Source organism: Esox lucius, chromosome 11 (genome assembly GCF_011004845.1).
Source record: "Esox lucius isolate fEsoLuc1 chromosome 11, fEsoLuc1.pri, whole genome shotgun sequence".
Taxonomy (NCBI): domain Eukaryota; kingdom Metazoa; phylum Chordata; class Actinopteri; order Esociformes; family Esocidae; genus Esox; species Esox lucius.
Window position 1 is genome coordinate 33,481,228 of NC_047579.1, and position 22,379 is coordinate 33,503,606.

A 22,379-nucleotide genomic window follows, 5' to 3' on the forward strand; every position below is an offset into this window, starting at 1 on the left:
TTTGTGAGATAATTATACTTTCACTAACCGAAATGACATCTGACCCCCTGGTTTAGATGTACCTGAGGGAGCTGTTGCGTCTGATGCTCCCCCGCTTCCACCAGCATCTGACGAGGCTGGGGGAGGACGGCCTGCAGCTGCTGTTCTGCCATCGCTGGATCCTGCTGTGCTTCAAACGGGAGTTCCCCGACACGGAGGCCCTGCGCATGTGGGAGGCCTGCTGGGCACACTACCAGGTATACGACGCATTCCATCAGTCACATCACAAGGCACTGACATCCAGGGAGCAGTATCGAACAGTGGATTTGATTCTGTGTATGAATGCATTAGTGAGGGGAAGTTCAACTCTTTTTACTCACCAATACCTTTGAGTTCAGTTAAAAGAACAAGCCTTTACTCGTGTTGTTCATGCCGTAATGAGTACACAGACCCCTTACTGTTGAGTAACTGGAAACTCAAAATAATCTCAGTAGCGCAATGGGCTTATTTCTGTTGTTTGTGACCGAAGGTTGTAATGGTGTGCTTCAAACATTGTACATTTCTGATTGCTGGACAAACAGATGAAGAATATTTCTTAATACACTTCTGCTGTTGGTTAGAGAAGTTAGTTGTAAAACCATGTAAGAATCCTGCCAGTGATCCTGATTTAGGACTCATTGCTGCCAGCTGTTTAAACACAAATCGTGACTCTTGAGTCAGTAAGAAAACAAATGAATTGTTTGCAACCTAATCTCTAGTATGTATACCTGTGTGTTATAGTGTTGTAGGCATTAGATGTTGCCGATCTGTAAACACAACCAGACACTGCACTGTGTGCAGTGGGCGGGCTTTCTACATTAAGGTGTAAGCACGCTTTGTACATAACACTCCGTCACTGGCTTTTTCTTCCTAGACAGACTATTTCCATCTGTTTCTGTGTGTGGCCATAATTGTGCTGTACGGCGATGACGTGACGGAGCAGCAGTTAGCCACTGACCAGATGTTGCTCCACTTCAGCAACCTCTCCATGCACATGAATGGGGATCTTGTCCTGCGCAAGGTAACTATTAGCTGTTAGCATGACGCTGCGCTACTCAATGCAGTTTGGAACACTCTACCTTTTGTTTTGTTTTGGGGTGGGGAGATACAAATCAAGCCCCCCCCCCCCCCCCCCACACACACACACAACACTGTATTCACATGCTGACACCACAAAAAAAAAAAAAAACATTCTAAGGCAGGAAGAGAGTGTATTTTTTGTTTCCTTGGCCATTGAAGAAAAGGAAAAAAAGATGTTAAGCAGCATTGTGACTTAAAGGAAGGGCTGTTGGAGGCAAGCGCTCTGTAGGTCAGCCTTTGGTGCACAACAGCAATCCGAGAATGCCCGTCCAAATTAAATTCCAAAATGTGGAAAAATCTATGCTGGGAAAAAACGTGACATGACAAATGCAGTTTGAAAGGTTTCGAAGTACTCTGGCAGATTGTCAATGCATCCAACATGGTGGCCCACTTCACGCGATGACCAGGCCTAAGATGAACACCCGTCATCCACCAGATGAGGGTAGATTCTGTCACTGGTGGGTGGAATGTTTGTTACGCAGGGCTTTCAAAGGGTTTTTAAAAGATCCCTCGCTTTTTGGGATGTCACATGAGTGTATTCACGTCGTGATTCATAGCCCAAGGAAAATCTACCTTTGGTGTTTTCAATCTTTCAGACTTAGTTTATAGCTGTACTAATTACACAATTTGCAGCAATGGCAACAACAATGTGTGCACTTTACAGGAGCCTAGCGGAGTAGCACGTTGAAAGATTCATAGTTCTGTTCACATGTTTGGTGATTTTCAATGTAAATTTGAGTTTAAACTGCAACTGCTAGTGAATGGATCAAATTACTACAGTGTAGTCAGACTCAAGCTAGCAAGTAGCACTGAAAGAAATTCTCCCGGGCTGTTTTCTCTGTTACCACGGTAACCTCATTTCAGGGGCAGCTGAACACTGTTCTGTGATATTTTGGCTTAGATTCAGGTCAGGTCACAAGATTGTTTTGGAAATTGAGCTGTAATATACCATTGTTCATAGTGTTCGTCTGCGCAAATAAGCGTTTTAAATGAAAGCAGTTGATTGAAGTTTTTTTCATGATGAAGTGTAGTGGATTTTGTCTTAGTGTGTGATTATCAATGAGAGGTGAATGTTGAGTTGGAATACATCGCAATATTAAATTGCTATACTGAGTATATTACAGAAAATAAAGAGTTCCTATTATTTTATTGTGTCCGAAGTATCAGGATATCATATTTTGAGGTCCCAGGCATTTCCCACCTGGACCAGATGCTAAACTCCTCTGTCTGCGGTTTAAGGTCTAATTCCTAAGTTTACACTCATCCCCTGCTCCTAATGGATTTAGAAGGGAAAGAAGCTTGTAATATAACAACCTTTCATCCAGACGTATTTATTGGTCGCTCAGAAAGCAGCCCTCAAAGAGCCTTGAAATACCCTGTGTGATTCTGCTGACAGTGTATTAGCTAGTGTTTGTCTGTCTTCCTCATGTTTATGGAGGCTATGTGAGTACTGCTGCAGCAGCACATTTTGCATGCGACTGTTGACTGTTAGCTATAGAACCCGTATCTGATTTAATATCTACGTCTGGAAACAGCTCATTCTCTTTTCATTTTAAGTTTCAGTTGCTTCGATAATCTTGGCTTTGTTAGGATATTCGTTCTTTCAAACTATTGGTTTAGTTACATGTTATTTAAACCTACATGATATTAAATATGATAATGTTGAATGTTATTTAAACCTACATGATATTAAATATGATAATGTTGAATGTTATTTAAACCTACATGACATTAAATATGATCATGTTGAATGTTATTTAAACCTACTTGACATTAAATATGATCATGTTGAATGTTATTTAAACCTACATGACATTAAATATGATCATGTTGAATGTTATTTAAACCTACATGACATTAAATATGATCATGTTGAATGTTATTTAAACCTACATGACATTAAATATGATCATGTTGAATGTTATTTAAACCTACATGACATTAAATATGATCATGTTGAATGTTATTTAAACCTACTTGACATTAAATATGATCATGTTGAATGTTATTTAAACCTACATGACATTAAATATTTATAATGTTGAATGTTATTTAAACCTACATGACATTAAATATATTAAATATAAATTATTTAGCATTTAGTGTGTTAAACATTGTTTTTAGCTAACTTGTTTCCTTTCAACCTGTTTACTCTTATGTTTGACCTTTACCATTCTGTTTTTTCCTTTCCGCTACACCCTCTTGCTCATTCATCGGTTCTCTATTTCTGTGCCTTTCCGTCTTCTGCGCTCGTCTCTCCATCCTTCAACCCATCTTTCTGTTCTCTCTCGCACACCTTGTCCTACCAGGCCCGTAGCCTGCTCTACCAGTTCCGTCTGTTGCCCAGAATCCCATGCAGTCTCCATGACCTGTGTAAGCTGTGTGGTCCGGGGATGTGGGACAGCCGCTACATCCCGGCTGTTGAGTGCTCCGGGGAGCACTCCGACTCCCAGAGCTGCCCCTATGGAGGCAGTGCACCTCCACAGCCCCCCACTTCCCCTAACCCCACCCCACCCTTCCAGGGCAAGAGAGGCTCCAAGACCCGAGACATCTTCACTTTTCGAAAGCCGTCCTGAGGTGTAATGGGGGAGGGGGCAGACATTGGTGCTAACTGTAACTCCAATGCCGGAGCTGCAGTATCACACTCCCATCCCTGGAGTCGCCTCTATGTATCTGCTGCTCTCTGACTCATTCCTCCATTTCCTCCTGGTCACAATCCCCGTCTTAGTGAAGCAATTTTCCTCATTATTCTTTTGACCGGTGCGACATGGAACACCGCCTTATATGAATGTATCTGGAACATTCTGCACCACTAGCACAGACTTGGCACTGCAGTTCCCATGAAGTTGCAGTTAGAGGAGAATGGACAATCATCGGTGTTGCTGTTTATATGCTGGGGCTCCAGTCTCTGGTGTAAGATTGCTGGACTGGATTAATGGTTACTCCATAGGTCAGTGACGGAATTGATGTGTGTTGCAGTGGTCTACATTTTCTCAAAATGTTTTTGTATGCTTACAATGGAATGTTTGTGTGAATAATGAAATTATATATATATGATTATATATAATCTCAGTCCAGTTAACTCTGAGACCTTTTAACACTACTCACTTCTATAAACCTCCATTGACCACGAGAGAAAAGCTCTCATCAGCGAATCATTGTCCTTTTGTATGATATTGTTTTGCATTCCCATCAGAGTTTTTTTGGGTTTGTAATTATACAGTTAAGCAATATACAGTAGTATGGTTATATCCTTGCATGAGCAATCCTTTACGAGGGCGCAACTCGTTTCCTGAATAACATGGAAGCCCAAAAAAAAGCTATATAGGAAACTTTTTACATGAAATGTCCTTATCAGGAACCTGTTCATTTTCTCACAGTATCAGATGATGCTGTCTGCCAGGCAGAACATTTATTTTTTTTATTTTTTTTGATAAGAGAGTATATGAATAACTATGATGTTGATCTTAGCTAAAGGAACGGAAAAAATTATAGCGGAAATGGCCACGAGTTTCTGAATGAATTGGGCGATCGTGATGGTTATCACACCATTGCCAGCCAAAAGATTGTGCATTTTTGATCTGCTATTTTACATATTGAATATAAACTTATTTGGAGGATAGTAGACTTTTTGCTTTTTAAGTATGTGTTGGTGTTATATGATTTCAGACAAGTTGATTGTTTAAAAGCTCAAACAATGTTATTGTGGTTCATTTGTAGGACACCTTTAAACCACAAAATGTCATTGCAGTGTGCACATGAATAATCATTCATTTGATTTGTACAGCACAGCCTCTGTCAGTGACCGTAAAACGCCAAGCGTCTTCCCTGGCACTGACCAGGTGAATGGTCTATATGAATGGAGCCCAGGTAGGTGGGTGTAAGTGTAAACAGTACATTGACTTCCCCACATCTGGTAGTAGGTTTGGGAGCAGCTCCCAGCAGGCCTCCCCTGACTGATCTCCCCAATTACGTGTCAGAGCGAGAGGGAGACAGGGGTAGATGGAACAAGCAAGCCAACCAAAGAGGAGCCATTTGAAATAAATCGTTTCATATTCTTCCATGAGTTCTTTAGGCTTTAAATTGGAGAATTGAGATCTGCATGTTTCCTGCGATCAGTGAGTCATTATGACGTTTAAGATGACCCACTCGTGGATTAAGTGCCACTTCTGAGGGGAAAATGTCTTCAAATTGTTGCTGAAAGGGTAACATTAGGATCTCCAAGCTGCTTTGCCTTGCTCTCTCCCTCCTGCTCAACATTCAGCGTCTGCTGTTGACATGCATTACAAGGACTTGAGTGCATTAGTCATCTTTGGCTGCTGCTTGCTGAAAATGCCTGGAGAATTTAGATTTGGCCAACCACTTTATAAAGAGCTAAACTGATGGATGGGAACATTGTTTGGAAGATAATTGGATGACAAGGGGCCAGCAGTGTGCGTATTTGTTTGCGTATCTTAATAATCCATCTTTTTCCATTGACTGCTTCACTCACATGTTTGTGTTTACTGTTTCTGCTCATGTTACAGACTCATTTGTAGAAACGTCTTTAGGTTCAGGATTGCGAATTGATTCTGCACTATTATTTAAAGATTGTGACTTGGCGTTATCACTGAATGTACAATGTCTCTGTAAGGTTTTATAGTAATGCACAGGCAACTAATGAAAAGAGGGCCTCACATACCAGACTGGCCTTAACATTCTGGACGGCTGTGGTAAAGGCCGAAACATTGGTGATTTGAAATAAATCTCAATCTCGGAGCAGAAATGTGTGGCTCCTGTATATTATTTTAAAAGCAAAATGAGCAACAAGCGTGTGATGAGGTATGGACTTCCCTCAATAACAAACCAGTTTCATGTCCATTAAGCACCAAATTAAAGTAAACGCATTGAAACGGGAAAGATCTCCCTGGATTTGTCCAGAATATTTTTTTTCTATTGAAGACTGCTTTTTTTTTTGCTAATGAACCAGAACCAGGGAGGATCATTGTCTGTCAGTGTATGCCAGTTAAGGGGTTTTGACAGGTGATTTTCGTCGAGTTCAAACCTGAAATCTTGTCAAAACCATATCAAACATTATTTGTGGGCCACCTTTTCTACAGGGGAGGCATTCTTTCTAAATAACAAATGATGAAAGGTAGCTAGCCAAAATAATAAAACCATAATAAGCAGACTCATCTGTATTAGCACATTTGTAGTTGTACTGTGGTGGACTTTGTTGTTTTATGTTAGATGTTAGTTACTAATTTACACCGACTGCATTGTTTTAGGACCTGATACACATTCCTCTAAACGAGTATGACAGCTTCTGCCATGATTAATTAATTCATCCTAAAAACAGTGGGCCTGAGAGATCCATGCATTAAAATAAGATGTTTAACATGGAATGCAACTCGATGTACAAGCAACCTATGTAAAAGCCCAGCGTCCTGAGAAACCCAACTGTCTCTGAGGTTGGAACCATAGAAATAAAAACACACTAGAAGGGACATTCCCACGCACATCAATGATCTATTATTGGTAGAGCCGGGCCATATTGAGTGTACCCATTAGAGTGCTGTCAAATATTTTTATTCTAATAACTCTTTCAATGCTTGGAATGGACTCCAATTACAAAACCTATTAGCAGCTGATTGATAGCCCATATCAGGCTTAATGCATTTCAAGAGAAGAAAAACAGATAAAGGGGAAATGACAATAAATTCATAAATGAATAAAATGCCACTTCTCATTATCTACATCCTCCTTTGGGTAACTCCTACGCGGTTTATCTACACAAAACAACATTACTGTTAAACGGTAATGCAAGCTGACTGCGGAATTGCACATGAGATCTGTGCCCGCGTTTATGGAACATCTCGGGCTGGTCTAAGATCAGGCCCACGCTGTATGTGATGAGTGTGCATCATTCTCAGCTCATGTATTAGTGCCTTTGTTAAGCATAAAAGGTGCTACACAAGGGATTTGTCTACTATGTGAAAGATAGATGAGTTCCCATCATTACACTTCATTCCAAACTAACCTCCCAGTCTTTGCAAACAGGCCCTTTTTGTATTTAACCAGGAAAGGCACATTAAGATTCAAAATCTCTTTCAGGAGTGTCCTGGCCAAGATAGATAGCGAGTCATTATTTCAGCATTTCAAACTGACAACATAAGACAAATATAAGTTCTCCATAAAAAAAAACCTTAGAAAGCACAATCAGAAATGACAATCAGAAAGCACAATCAGAAAAAGCAGCAAATGAAAAACCCTGACAGGTAAGGAATCAGCCTCATATTCCTAATTCAGTGATTTAAAAACACCAAGGAGGACAAATTTGTCCAATTTAAAACTAGTTTGTCAGGCATTCCAAGCCAATGGGGCATAGTACATAAAAGCCCTTTATCCAAATTCAGTTTAAGCATTTAGGACAATTACCAGGAGAAAGCCCTGTGAATGATGAGTACCCACCACATTTATGCAGAATAAAAATGCACAACTAAGAAGGTAGCAAACCCCGAATGGCAATGTACATAAAAGTATACCAATGAGTGAGTCTGTGGGTGACAAGACCAACCAACCCCAGCATGTAAAGTGAACGGAGCGTAAGGGCTTTACAGTTACTATTTACATTATTTTATTCCCATTTTCCTATACTAGTTACTGCATGTTGTCTCACATACCGAGAAACATCCACACCAAGTGAGAAACCTGCAGATTCTTTGCATACAGGAAATTGCAACCACTCTTACTTTGGATGCTTGCTCACGTTAAAATAGTGTTCCCATTGCTACAAACACGGTCCGGGGGGTTAATTCATATGCAAATATAACAATCACACGATTGGAAGGTAAGTAATACTGTGAGAAAACATAATTCCACCATTGCTTTAAATATATAATTTACATGTTTACAAGTACCATGCAAAATGAAAAATAAAACCTTTAAAAAACATTGGAGAGAATTGGGGATAATTTGAAAATGTGTGAAATATTGTAATATAACCCTCTGCAATGGGAATTGTCCCACAAATGCTAAAAACTTTTAACTAAATTTGAGAACCAGCAAAATAAAAGATTCTGACATACTTACCTCATAGGACACACCAATTACTTATTTTTTAACCTGCTCTTTTTAATGTCACTTTTTCCACAGCTTGTCACCATGTGCTGGTTTGCCTGAATTCTACAGAAACATGGTGGTTTACAGTCTTTACAGCTTTTGTGATTGATAAGATCTGTGGTCTAACTGAATAGGGTCTATCTTAGACGTGGAAGCTCAGCTGCCACTCATGACAGCAACCTCACACTGCTACTGATAAAGTGCAGACACTTCATGGTCACATGTACCTTACACACTGTCTGTGTGTTTAACATTCAAGATTGTACACATCTGATCAGTGTGGGTGTGTGATCCTTCTGTGTGTGATCCTCCTTTATCATGTTCATCAGTGTCACAGTGTTAACTGTGTGCTTGTGTGTGTCTGTGCGTGTGTGTGTGTCTGTGCGTTTGTGCGTCTGCCAGCCTAAGAGCCTATTTAGGTTACAATTGAGATGAATTGTGTAAATTGAAATAACATATACGTGATATGTAAATAACATTTTCGATTCACGCTAACAACAAGACACTCACTGCAGTGTAAGGCGAAACATATGCGCTTTGGTCAGACCACTGACATGTTGTTTACCGCCAATCATTCCACTCAGATGCACACTGAGCAAGACATCCTCATTAGACCCAAGTAGCTGCGGGGAAAAACGCTGGGAAGTGTCCCACGTTACCTCGGAAGATGACGTGCGGCTATTGTCATTTTCACCCGTTTAAGATGTGTCTCTGATGCAAATTTGGCATCAAGTCTTGTTCATCTAAATAGAACTATTGTGGTGTAAAAACAAGAAATGTGTACCTCCAAATGTCCCTCATTAAATTGCAGCCAACAATCCTACATCTCCCCCTCTGTCTTTCGCTCTTTTTTTCAGTAACAGTGTGGGGCCTGGGCCCTCTTTGCTCCCCTACCGTGAGGCTGCATTGGCCGCTGGGTTATTGCCCCTTAATTATCAATTACGTGGCCCCACTTCCACACCTTGAGACAGGCTGGGCTGAGAATGAGCTTGGAACATTACGGTGGACCCCGGCTGAGCTGTTTATCGAGGGGTTTGGGCAGCGTGGTGCGGAGGTGTTAATGACCCTGCCGCTAGCCAGGAACCTCAATAAAACCATAAAGAAATATGAATGGAGGCTAACTGTTTTCCTGTTCATTTGTTTAAACTCAAGATGTGATCTACAATGTTCTTTGAATATAGTCAAAGCACTTTCAGAAATACTACTGTTACTATGGTACGGATCAACAGTATAGATAGAGTATTATGGTTGAAACTATCCAACCCAACAATAGTACGTACTAATAATACAACTTAATATTGCTACACCGAATTCCCCCAAATATTAGATCTATGAGCACAAATAGATTTTTTCAAACGCATTTGGCTGCTATTGCTATGTACCTGTAGCAGGCCAACTAAAACGTTAGCTGCATGGACAGAGTGTGCTGCATGAACTTTTAATGAATAAATATTGTTTGGTAGCTCGCTAAGTTAATAGTTAACACCAAACAATGTATTAATTAATGCTTATGGCTATATCCCTAATTTACTCCCACATTGTAGAAGTTAGCTAAATAACTGTCTATAGAAAACATTAATTCGCTGTAAGGCTGCAAAACTATGTAGATAAATATTAGAAAATTATAAAGAAAATAGATATAAATGACACAGTGACTCCCAACACAATTCAGTGCTTGTTTTCTGACTTGGAATTAAGTGTAATGTGTCCAACCTTAGCAACCAAGAAAAAAGCAATGAAATTTGGTCTCCCCTTAGAGCACAGCATTTTGCTGTAGAAATGTTATTTTGGGATATTTGAAATGTATAAATAGATATGTAGCTGTCAGAACAATTCCCTTCACTATTCACTGCTTATTCACTTTAACAGGTATTTGCAACACAGAATTAAAGGATTAAGTAATTTGTCTTGTTGCTGTCTTCCATTGCATTCTTTTGGGGAGATAATAATGTCTTTGTGAAGCCGATGGAAGAGAGGTCAGTGCGACTTTTGTTGTTTAGGATGTGCTTTTTGTATGCCCTCACGAAGCTGGTGGAGAGAAGGCCTGCAGTGTGCTTTTTGTATGCACTCACGAAGCTGGTGGAGAGAAGGCCTGCAGTGTGTAAAGCTGTCATCAAGGCAAAGGGTGGCTACTTTGAAGAAGCTAAAATCTACATGTATCATTTGTGGTATTGCATAGTTTGGATGTCATCAGTAATATTCTATTATATGGAAAATAGTGAAAATAAAGAAATTCCCTTGAAGGAGTAGGTGGGTCCAAACTTTTGACTGGTACTGCATTTATTAAATGAAGGGATTAGATTAAGCTTTTAGCAAAAAGACTGTCATGTACAATAATTTACAGTTGATGTTCACACAGACAGATTTACAGTTCCATCTAGGTGGGGAGTCGTTCCTGAAGTCAACCGCGACCTCCACTGTTTCATCTGCTTTTGTTTCCATGTTGTCATGACTGTTTCAGGCCACCAGCCAGTCGACCTTTCCACTGTGCTGACTGCCTTCAGTAATGAAACCAAACAAACTGGTGTTATCGGCAAACTTGAGATGCTTGTCAGATTTATTGTTGGAGGTATGGATGTTGGTGTGGAAAGAGAAGAGGGGTGAATGCATTAACCTTTGCAGAGCTCCAGTTCTTGGATCTACTCATGATCAGGGGCTCCTCTGTGGTGGAGCGTAGAACTCTTTGATGTGATGTAGTTGTATTGCCTTGGGAGCAAAGACACTTGGAACTGATAGTGATGTTTGCAGTGGATGGAAATATATTCTAGTTGAGGAGAGCAGGATTTAGATTAGATTCAACTTTATTGTCATTGAACAAGTACAAGTAGAGTACAACAAAATGCAATTTTCGTCTAATCAGAAGTACAAATAGAGGAGTGCAGAAAAATGTACATTGAGTATATGTATGTAGATATGCAATTATGCAAATATAATGGGTAGATATGCAATTATGCAAATGCATTACATTATGGCAATTCTAAATTTGAAGTGGAGCATTTACAAATTTACAAAACATTTACAGGTATTAAATATAATGTATGTACAAATGAGATAAATAGTTGTGTGGGTACAAGTGGCAATTCTCAATGGCAGTCTGAATTTGCAATCAAGGCAAATTGAACAAGTAGGGTAGCATGTGCAGCTGAAATGCAGGGACAGCAGCAATGAAGTTCCCGAGGTAGACGTGTGTGTAACAACTGAAAATGCAAGTACAGTGGCAGTTCTAAGTGTCCAATGTGCAATGAGGGCAAGTTAAAGTTTAAGGTCGGCATGTGTAAATGAAACACAGGAATAGCAGCAATGTACCCGTAGACAACTGAAAACTTCATTATCAGTGACAGAGTCCAGTAGTACAAAGGGTGAATATAGTTAGTGATGGTTCACAGAGTTCTGCAGGGTTACAGCAGATGGAAAGAAACTATTCCGGAGCCTGCTGGTGTGAGAACGGAGAAACCTGTACCACCTGCCTTATGGGAGCAGGGCAAACAGTTTGTGGCATGGATGTGAAGGGTCCCTGATGATGCCGTGCGCCCTATGCAGACACCGCTTTCACTGGAGGTCTACGAAGGCTGGGAGCTGGGCACCAGTGATGTGCTGGGCGGGTTTCACCAACCGTTGCAGGGCTTTCCAGTCGGCTATGGAGCAACCACTAAACCTCACTGTGCTGCAGTTAGTCAGAATACTCACAATTGTGTTAAAAATCAGCCGTTTCTTATAGTGGTAAAATAATGATCACGTACCCGGTCGTCAAGGGAAAGAGTAATTAAATTGTTCTTTGCAGCATTTGATAGTCTCTTGTTCATGATGTCCCAGACTCGATCTTAATCGGCCTTAGAAACAAACATCTCATGGAACATTCGCTTATCCTCTACTTTATGGACATTGCAATCCAGAATACACAACCCAGTACTGTAAGCCCATTGGTTAATTACTGTAGCGCTTTGACTGAATGTGACTTCCTGTGCACGGATAAACAGTTCTTTTATAATCTAAACATAACAAGCATACATTCATATACTTCTTGTGCAGCAGTAGAAGTTCACAAGGATCTTGGAAGACAGACGGGCCTTCTTCAGTCTCCTCAAAAAGTACAGGCGCTGCCATGCCTTTTCGACCAGGGCTGAGGTGTTGAGGGACCAGGAGAGGCCCTCGGAGATGTGGACACCCAGGAATTTGAAGCTAGACACGCTCCACCTCAGTTCCATCGACGAAAACTGGGGCGTGACTGCAGCCTTTAGATTTCCTGTAATCCACAATTAAACATTACTGTAATGTTCCTTACAGTACCAACCGTGCGTAATACGAAAACACTCTGCCACCCTTGGATTAAGAGCATAGCTCTGCGTTGAAATCAGCATGTTACACCTCAGAGCACATTCTAGCACAGCACCAGAAATTGAGAAATATTCGCTGAGCGATCTGTGTGTTTGGGCATCTCCAGAGATTGGGTTCTGTGGTCAACTGTGATATTTTAGACTGTAGTATTTTTTGTAAGGTCCTACAAACTATTAGTTTACCTCAGTGGTTCCCAACCAGAGGAACTAGGACTCCTGGGGGTACTCGGCCTCTCCACAGGGGGTACTTTCACTCTCCTGGAACCATAGGCTTACTAGGGGGTACTTCAGGGTTACTCAGAGCAGAGCAACATTTTGTTGGTGGTACAGTAACTAAAAATGGTTGGGAACCACAAGAGTCAACTCAGTGTGGAAACAGCAGCCACTGTACTGGCCATAAACATACTTGCTTGCTAGCTGCTAGAAATGCAAATAAAAACAGAATGCAATGTTGTGCAAACCCTTTATCCCTTTATTTAATAAAAAATTGTACAAAGACAACATATCAAATGTTGAAACTAAGACATTTTTATTGTTTTTGGAAAAATACAATTTAGAATTTGATGCCAGCAACATGTTTCAAAAAAGCTGGAACAGGGACAACAAAAGACTGGAAAAGTTGTAATGCTAAAAAATCAAACAGGTGGAACATCTTCCATCTAATTAGATTATTTGGCAACAGGTCAGTAACATGATTGGATATAAAAAGGGCATCCCAGAGAGGATGATTAAGAAGGACATTTGTCCATTTGTCCATCTGTCAAACAGGTTGGCGGCATGTGATGGTCTGGGGGTGCTTTGGTGGTGTTAAAGTGGGAGATTTGTACAGGGTGAAAGGGATCTTGAAAACGGAAGGCTATCACTCAATTTCGCAACACCATGTGATAGCATATGGATGGCACTTGATGGGAGCCAATTTCCTCCTACAACAGGACAATGACCCAAAGCACAGCTCCAAACTATGAAGGAATTATTTAGGGAAGAAGGTGGTATTCTGTCTATAATGCAGTGGTCAGCGCAATCACCGGATCTCAACTCCATTGAGCTGTTCTGGGAGCAACTTGACTGTATGGTACGCAAGAGGTGCCCATCAAACCAATCCAACTTCTGGGAGGTGCTTCAGGAAGCATGGGGTGAAATCTCTTCAGATTACCTCGACATATTGACCACTAGAATGCCAAAGGTCTGCAAGGCTGTAATTGCTGCAAATTGAGGATTCTTTGTGAATAAGGTGTGAATGACTATTTCCTAATCATTCTGCAGTATTTCCTATTCAAACTCATTTCATGTATGTTTTCATGGAAAACAAGGAAATTTCTAAGTGACCCCAAACTTTTGAACGGTAGTGTATAATTTGAATGATGTAACCATACCACAGTGGTACAGGAGGTATAAAGCCATTTGCTCCAGGCTCTGTCCTTGCTTAACACGTGTTGCTAGACTAGGCCCATGGGAAGTGGCTGATGATGCAAGTTAAAATCCCACAAGACACAAGCAAGCACAGCAACTGAAGGCACAATAACACCAGTGATACATATTAGGCCATGTTTATCATAACAAAATACGTAATCCATTTAAAATGAAAACCTGGCTACTGATTCCATATTCTTCTTGGACCATTCAGGTAAATATTTTTGATTGAAGTAAAACAGTACAAATGTTTCAAGTTTGTTTACATTTTTTAATTTTTTTGTTTCCTATTAAAATGTATAATCCAAAATGAGAACTTAAATTGGAATTCATAAAGGATAAAAACTGGCTACATACACAATTTATTATTTTTTAACTAAGGTTGTCTTCAGCACAAAAAAAAACGTTTTTGTTCGATTGAAACTTAAGCCTTTGAAAAGGGATTCATGTGCCTGAATACCATTTCACTCACTATCAGTCCTTTTGACTAATGAGTGAGAGAGGTCCTCATCACCATCCATAACGTCTCATCTTTCCTCAGTACATCTACTCATACAGTACACTACAAAGGGCTGTCTTTGGATCTGTTGCTGGTAACTAGTATGCATTCCTTCTGATGTATTTTTCCTGGCAGGGAACTGCTGTGGTCATTCCTGGCAGGCTTGTGGTACAGACACACCTGGTGTTGTTGTCCACTTCATGGTGACTCACATCTAGGAGGACCTTAACATTAAAGTGATGATTTGTCACTCTCTGATGTCCTGTGAAACTCCCCTGTGGTTTTGAGAAAGCATAGTGTGGTCTCTATTTTTGTGGTCCTTCTGCTGAAGATGTCCCCCCCCCCAGGCAACTAGCTCACCTCCATATCTGTGGGACAGCTCCATCTTAAATTTTTTCGAGCTCTCCTTTCCACCTTTTTTTTTTTTAAATCCATTGTCCATCTCTGTCTCTCTTGTTTTATCTTTTTCTTGTCATCTTGTTCTATAGTATACTCTGCCCCTCATTTTGCCGTGATTGTGTATTTTTATTCACTCATGAATAAATCCAAAGGGTCCCAGGAAATGCCATTAAACATTTAAACTGGCCTGCCCAGCCTGAGGTTATGACTACTGTTCTTTTCACCTCAGAGAAAGTAATCATCTTTTTTGGCAGGACACAGCCATTGGACCGTAGCCCCACATTGTTGGTGGCCCCACTTCACAATCTCATCACCAACCTTCGTTAGATCTTAAAGGAAGGCTGTACGGAAACATCATCCAATATTATCCATCTTTACCCACCATTAGCATTCATCATTCTTCTCCACATGCTTTTCTCTCATAATTGGTTGAATCAATGCAATGTGCCTGAGGCAACTGCCTGACTGCCTGCCTTGGCTGGGGTCTGATGCCATTTTGTCTAATAAGCCTGTGTTTGTCTGTGTTATTGGATTGATTGTCTACCCTCTGTTCCTCTGCGAGTGACTGTGAGGGGGTAAAGCCAGTGCCTGAGGTGCAGCTGTGTAAGATCAGCCCCGTTTGGAGACCCTGGGAGCTCCATAGGGAGCAGCTCTTTAATCCAGGATTATTCTGGCAGGGCCCACAACCCTGGATTAGGATGGGAAAGGGCACAGTCAGCACTTTTTTATTTAGCAGCTCAATGGATTACCCGACACAGACGAGGCACAGCAAGGTCTTGGTTGCTGCGAGGGGTTGAAAGGGCATTATGCAGCCAGGGCCCTATGTGAATGTTGGAGAAAGAGCAAGCTAGCTCAGTTAGAGAACATTCACATTGGAGAGGTGTTGGTCTTTCTGGTCCCTCTTTTAGGCTCTTCAAATGGTGTGAACCTTTCAACTGGTGATTAGGAATTTTGGGGTGTTGGTGCAATATGTTTGTTGTTTTGAATATTACTCAAATATGTATTTAGACTATGAAAACCTGGAATAGTTCAACTATACAAACATCAAAAGGGTTGATGTGAAACCATAATACCTCGACAAACCTTTGAGCGCTTCAATGCTTCTTTGCAGTTCACAAAGGGATTATATCTCTTTTTGAGATAATTAATGAATACTATAAATACTTCCAGGCATGGATTGCTCATAGGTCATTTTGAGTGAATTGAGCAGCTGACTGTTATTTCTAAATTCACTCCCCTGGGATTCCCAGCTCATCAAAAAGTAACTCAATCCATGAATAAAATTATCTCTAGCAAAAAAAATTATACAGATGTGCATCAAAGCAATGGAGGTATGGCTATGCCGTATCATTAATAAGGCTAATGATTAGCTTAAAATGTTGATGTAGAACTAACATTACATCACTGTTTAAATGCAGTAATCTAGAGTTCAAAATGAACATTGCAACATTGCAAGAAATCACTGTTGAATGCAAAAACTCTCATTACATTATGAATTGTTAATACGACCAGAATTTCATTGACTGCTAGACAATGATGTCCGAATGGACACTAGATAAATGTCTAGCGGGATATGAAACAACATCCTGACCACTGTAAGCGATCCATTAGAGGAAGATTAATCTGACACTGCACAGTGTACTTTAAGGTAACTAAAACCAAATAAATTCTATACAAAGAGTAAGCACTGGTAATTGTTTTAAAAGTGTTAACCACAATAAGTTGAAATTTAAGTGTTACTATATGATTTCCTGATTTCACAGAACAACATAAAGGGTTAAAGGATGATGAAATAATATGCTACCCACTGATACGTGTTTATGAAATCCATAGTAGTTCCATGATTAGTTTTTTGGGCAGGGTGGATTGCCCCATTAATAATGAATTATTTTATCTGGATTGGTTACCGCAGGCCCCTGATAGATTAAGGAATTAAGGTAATGTATCACCTTAATCTCGCTCAGATGATTAAAATATAAAGCCTATTTTGCTGAAAATAAAAGATCCAACAAAGTGAACACTGCTCTACTTTATTTGGACAAATACACTGAGAAATATGCTGCTAGTGTTGTTTTCTCCCCTCAATATTAGTGATCATTGTTCTGTTGTCACTGTAAGAAATGTGAGGATTAATTAAGCTATGTTCTTGCATAATCACAACTTTCAAAGGGATGAACCTACTTTAAAATAGTTACAAAATAAATTTTATTGTGGTCCATAATTTAAAGGGGATATTAGAAATGTTGTCCCTCTACAGTCAATAAGGACAATAACAGAAATAATGTTTTCACAGTTCTAGGTGGCAAGCTATTGAACGTTTGGACCAGGTTACTGATCCAACACTCTGACCACTAGTGTGTCTTCCTCCCCTGCGGTCTGTGCAGGCGTGTGCCCTCGGCAAGTCAGTCCATCCACATAATTATTAACTAAGACGCAGTCAGAATCCTGCTTTTTCCTCTAAGAAACATTCAGACTAATTGTTCTGGTCTGCTGTAGCTGTACAACTCTGACCTCTCTGTGACCATCACTGTTCAATGCTGACTGTGACTGAACACTGTCATTTTACTTGTTTGTTATAAGTAAAGGTCATCCAATAATCTGTCATGTATTTTTACTCTCCCAATTTTATAATTATATATTTATTTATTATGGAGTTAGTAATTCATTCAATCCAAAATATTAGTTCCACATTTCAATGAAATACCATACCTCATTTGAACCAGGAAATTCTTTCAGTATAACTGTTTCTGAATCACATGAAAATTGATTTTGATCCCAGGAAACAATATTATGACAAACCATATTGAAAAAGCCAGGTGCCTTAATTTGGTCTTTGTCACAGATAATTGAAAGCTGCCTCCTACCTCCCCCACTCTGGCAGAGAGAGGGCTTTACCTTGTAAGGCAGCGGCAGCTCTAAGTAATGTCCCATTCCCCGCCGCGGATCTCTGGCAGTCAGACCAGAATGTAAAGCCCCACATCTCAATCCCATCTGAAGGAGGAAGTCTCTCAGGATTTGATTTGATATCTCCAGCTGTCGACTGTTGCTGTGTTGCTGGTGGGGATGGATGGTGGAGGCTGAGGTGGTGCTGTTGGTTGTGTAAGAGGTGTTGTTAACTGTTCAGAAATGCCTTTAATTTATTTTTAAAAGGTCATTTATTTGGAAATGTGTGTGTGTGTGTGTGTGTGTGTGTGTGTGCGTGCGTGCATGTGTGTGCATGTGTGTGTGTGCTTGTTTGTTTGTGCGTGGGATTATGCCGAGTCAGGTGGTGGATGTTGATGATATTTCAGTGGTGAGGAGAAACGGGTGTGGACTAAAACCCATCCTTCCAGCAACTTCTTTTCACTGCGCTGGAATAATGCTCTTTTGCCACTTCTCCTGGAACGTGGTTACTGGATATTCATTCATTCCCAAGTCTTTTGTTTTCTCTCATATTCCTTCCATCTGTCTTATGTCCTTCTGATACCATCTCTCCTTCCCTTTTCTTTATGCTCTCTCTTCCCTTTTCTTTACCTCTTCATCTTTCCTACTCTCTTCCAGTCCTCCGTCTTTCCATCTCTGTTCCCCTCCCCCAGAGTTGGGCTATGTGCTGTGTTGCTCACAGTTGGGGGCAGCAGCAGGGAGGGATGTTCTTTGGGGAAATGGAGGACGGCGTGCAGTCTGCTTGTTCAGTAGCTGATCTGCCTCATGCTGTCTCTGTCTCTCTCCCTCTCTTTGTCCCTCCCTCGCTCTCTCTCCCTCTATCTATCTTTAATAAACAGTGATTCTGTCCTTTCTCCCTCTCTTTTTCCACATCACTCTCTCTTTCAACATGCCTGTCTATCTATCTATTTATCCATCTATCTATCTATCTATCTATCTATCTATCTATCTATCTATCTATCTATCTATCTATCTATCTATCTATCTATCTATTTATCTATCTATTTATCTATCCATCTATCTATCTATCTATCTATCTATCTATCTATCTATCTATCTATCTATCTATCTATCTATCTATCTATCTATCTATCTATCTAAGGTCTCTCCATTTATCACCCCCACCTCTCCCTCCTTATCCCCTTTCTTTTCCTCTGTACAGATACCCTCTTGGTTGAATGGTTATCAGGTAATGTTGCCCCCCTCTGTGTCATACCAACAGTAGCATTGTTCTGTCATTAGAAACCTTTCTCAGGGAGTCTATTCAGCACCGACCCATGTTTTCAAAGCCATCCGCTCCATAACTATAAAGACAATTATCTCAGCTCGAAATATTTTATGTAGATATAATAAACCTTGTTGTCTTTCACTCAAAAAAAAAAAGAAAGTAACTTCTGCGCTTTGTTTCATTTCTACCTCTCTTGAATGTCTGGAAGTACACAGACAGATGTGGTGTAGAAGCACTGTCTGCATCTTTAATGACCTTCTGTTTCCTTTGTAGTGCATTATTCCTGACCAGAGCTCCAATTTGGTGGGTGATACAACACAGAGCAAGTTTAACCTGGAGGCAGACCAAAGAGGCAAACAATGAAACATTTTATAAACAGGGTGACGATAGATGTTGAAAGACACTTTTTCCAAGTTCCTCTGGTTGGAAAAGGAATGCACTCATTGCGAAGACTGTTTTCTTCTCCCCATCAGACGGGCATGTGGACAGGCAGAAAGGTGTCACAGCATGATTACACATCAAATGTAGTTGCTGTTTTAATGTTGTTGGGGGGGGGGGGGGTGTATTGTTGTGATTCTGCTGGGTCCCCACCACAGTCACATCATGGTGAAATGTCAAGAGAATAATTCCTAGCATTGGAGTCACACCAGCCTCTCTGACTTCTCGGGTGAAGGTGACTGGAGCAGGTCCAAACTGTCACACCATGTTTGAGGCATCTTGTCTTTCAATGTGAAACTAGCAATGGCCTTGTCTCGCCAGGTTTGTGGAGTCAACTCCCAGGATACCCCTATGTAAAAATGTATGCACATTTGAGGTGAATGCATCTGCTAAATGGAATATGCACTGCTGTATGTGTATCTATATTAACATACATACAAACCGTTCATGCCTCTGAATCTGAAGTCAGCGGGTGAAAGATCTTTAAACCTCTCTAACTCATCCAGTGGAGGCTTGGGATTGGAGAAATCAATGGATGGGGTTCATTTTAATGGCTGAAATGCAATGAACATAAAGGTTTAAACCCTATTTCATTCATTCTCCTCCATTACAATGACTCATCCTATTGTCCTTCCTCCCCATTCCATTCTGACTCACTCTCATTCCTTCCTACTCGTTCCCCCTTTCTCTTCACATCCCTCTCTATCCTCCCTCTCATTTCCCTGATGCCGGTATATATTTCTCTCCCTGTCCTTCCCTCCTCTCAACATCTCCCTCTTATTTTCACTCTCCACCAGCTCCATTCCCTAAAGGGTGAACTTGTAATCGTCTGGGTCTATGTTTAGCTCAGAGCTGGAACAGTGAACAGTGACCCACTCACCTCCCTGCCAGCCCTCACACATAACTGTGCTCTTCAGTAACCCAGCCAGCACCCTGCTATTGTCTTCACAATGTCTGCAGGAAACCCATACTGTCATGTTCAAAGGCATGGAATTAGGAACAAATTAACTGAGGAAGTACACAATCATCTTAAATGGGTTTTCTCTTCATTGTGCCTGCTGAATACAACTCTTGGGTGTAAGCGTGTGTATTCATGCAGCCATTAGGATTAGCATGCCCCTCCACTGTTTAGAGGCTTACGATGTGCCAGTGTGTATTCAGCCTCTGATGCTAATTTCAGCACATCAACCATTTAACTCTAAAAGATTGCATTGTTAAATGAATATTCTGCTGTTCGCGTCGTCCCTCGCGCAGCTGTGACTTCTGGAATAGAGTAGCATGTGGCTAACAGATTTTGTTAATTTCAGTAGTTTATGGACTGACATGGTGCGCTGAGAACTGAAAGGAGGTTTCATCAACAGAGTAACAGAAGACACAGCAGCATGTTTTGTATGCTGTACACTGTGATGATGCATCAGGGACAACAGGCTTAGCTCTGACAGCCCCATATCCCCCTCTTTCTGGCTCTCTGTTTACTGGATTAAGGGGGAGATTTTCACACATCTGATTTGCGGGCTCAAGCATCTTTTTTATGCGTCATTCCTTTCTGGGGATACAAGCACATCCTTATCTGTATTGAATTATGATGTATGTGGAGTGGGATGAGTCCATGAGCTCCATGTACAGTAAATGCAAACGCACTACGAGGTGGATGATGAATGGTCAGTGTTGGATGGTGCATTATCCAATGGGAGAAGGTTTCAGGGCGGTGAGGAAAGGGATGTCAAATGAGATTATTGTCATGAAATCTTTTTTAAATGGATTTGGGATGAGTTGGGGAGTGAGCTCCATAATAAATGATCTAAAGGGAATTTCAGTTTCACACCAAAGCAGGCTCATGTTCCTTAGTTTGGTATGTTGGATATGTAAGACCTAGATAAGTAATAATAATTAATACCGAATGTGTTAGTTAATTTGGGTTTTCAGTTTCAGGTTGAATGATCATATGCATAGGATATAAAAGGCAAAGCAGACAACAAAATGTGTACTTGCAAGTTCCTAGTAAGTCTCTTTATTAACTCTTATTATAATATTTGTATAATAATAATAGCAGCAGGACAGCACTAGTAATCATAATATATACAGACTGTATATATTGCATTTTTGCATTTATGTGTCTTTATGGGGAACTGTATACTTGAATGTATGTATGCCAGTTAAGCAGAGCCAGTATAACGTTTTCAGTGTATGCATAATATAAATATGAGTTGTAATGTACGAGTAAAATTGTATTATAAAAAGCACACTGTCCTTATTTATTTGTTTATTTTTGATCAATTAGTGCTTCTCAGTGAAACATTTACACTCTTTGAAAGTCAATGTTCTGCAGGGTTCCGCATTTGTAGCATTCCAACCTGCCCGGCATCAGGAAGACTTAGCAGCCTGTGATTACCCGCTCATATTTCATTTCCACACCCCTTTACTGCCCCTCCTCCACCGGCTATAAATTAATGTGTTTTATTAGCTGTGAGCCTTGGGACCCTGTAAACTAAAGGATTTACGGTTTTGCATTGATTTCTGGACACATTCCAAGATGTCCAAATGTCATTGATTTCCCTTTGATTGATCAATTTAGAAAGATTTGGCGAACAGATGCTCGCATGAGTGGGAGTGAGGGAAAGAGTTTGTGGTGTGTGAGAGAAAGAGAATGGTTTGTCATCGGAATATAACCGATATGTGCACCAGGAAATGCATTTAAAAATGAATGTGTATATTGTGACTGATGCAGTAAAAAAAAAAAAAATATTAATCACATAGAGCATGACATGTAAACAAATACCTGTAATGCACACATACATACAGATATACACATACCTATGCAAGGTATTTTCATTATTAAGGGTGTTTGTTTACAGGTCTCTATGACGATTGCCTGGTAATTAGGATACACTCAGCAGACTGTAGGAATGAGGTTAGGGTGATGTGTTTATATTCCCTGGCAAGTAAAACT

General features: G+C 40.5%; 1 protein-coding gene across 7 annotated transcripts in view; it reads left to right on the forward strand.

Annotated features, from left to right (window-relative positions):
- Positions 1 to 6,263, forward strand: part of tbc1d16 (TBC1 domain family, member 16) — a 29,085-nt gene extending 22,822 nt beyond the window's left edge. For 4 of the 7 annotated variants that reach the window (XM_020051148.2, XM_020051149.2, XM_020051150.2 and 1 more), the window contains 3 exons: positions 57 to 236; positions 893 to 1,039; positions 3,408 to 6,263. In XM_020051148.2, the coding sequence (XP_019906707.2) occupies positions 57 to 236; positions 893 to 1,039; positions 3,408 to 3,674 (594 nt within the window). In that variant the 3' untranslated portion in view covers positions 3,675 to 6,263. The remainder of the gene's footprint in view (positions 1 to 56; positions 237 to 892; positions 1,040 to 3,407) is intronic. The other 3 variants (XM_010874262.3, XM_010874266.3, XM_020051152.2) reach the window with 1 other exon arrangement.
- The last annotated feature ends 16,116 nt before the right edge of the window (positions 6,264 to 22,379 follow it).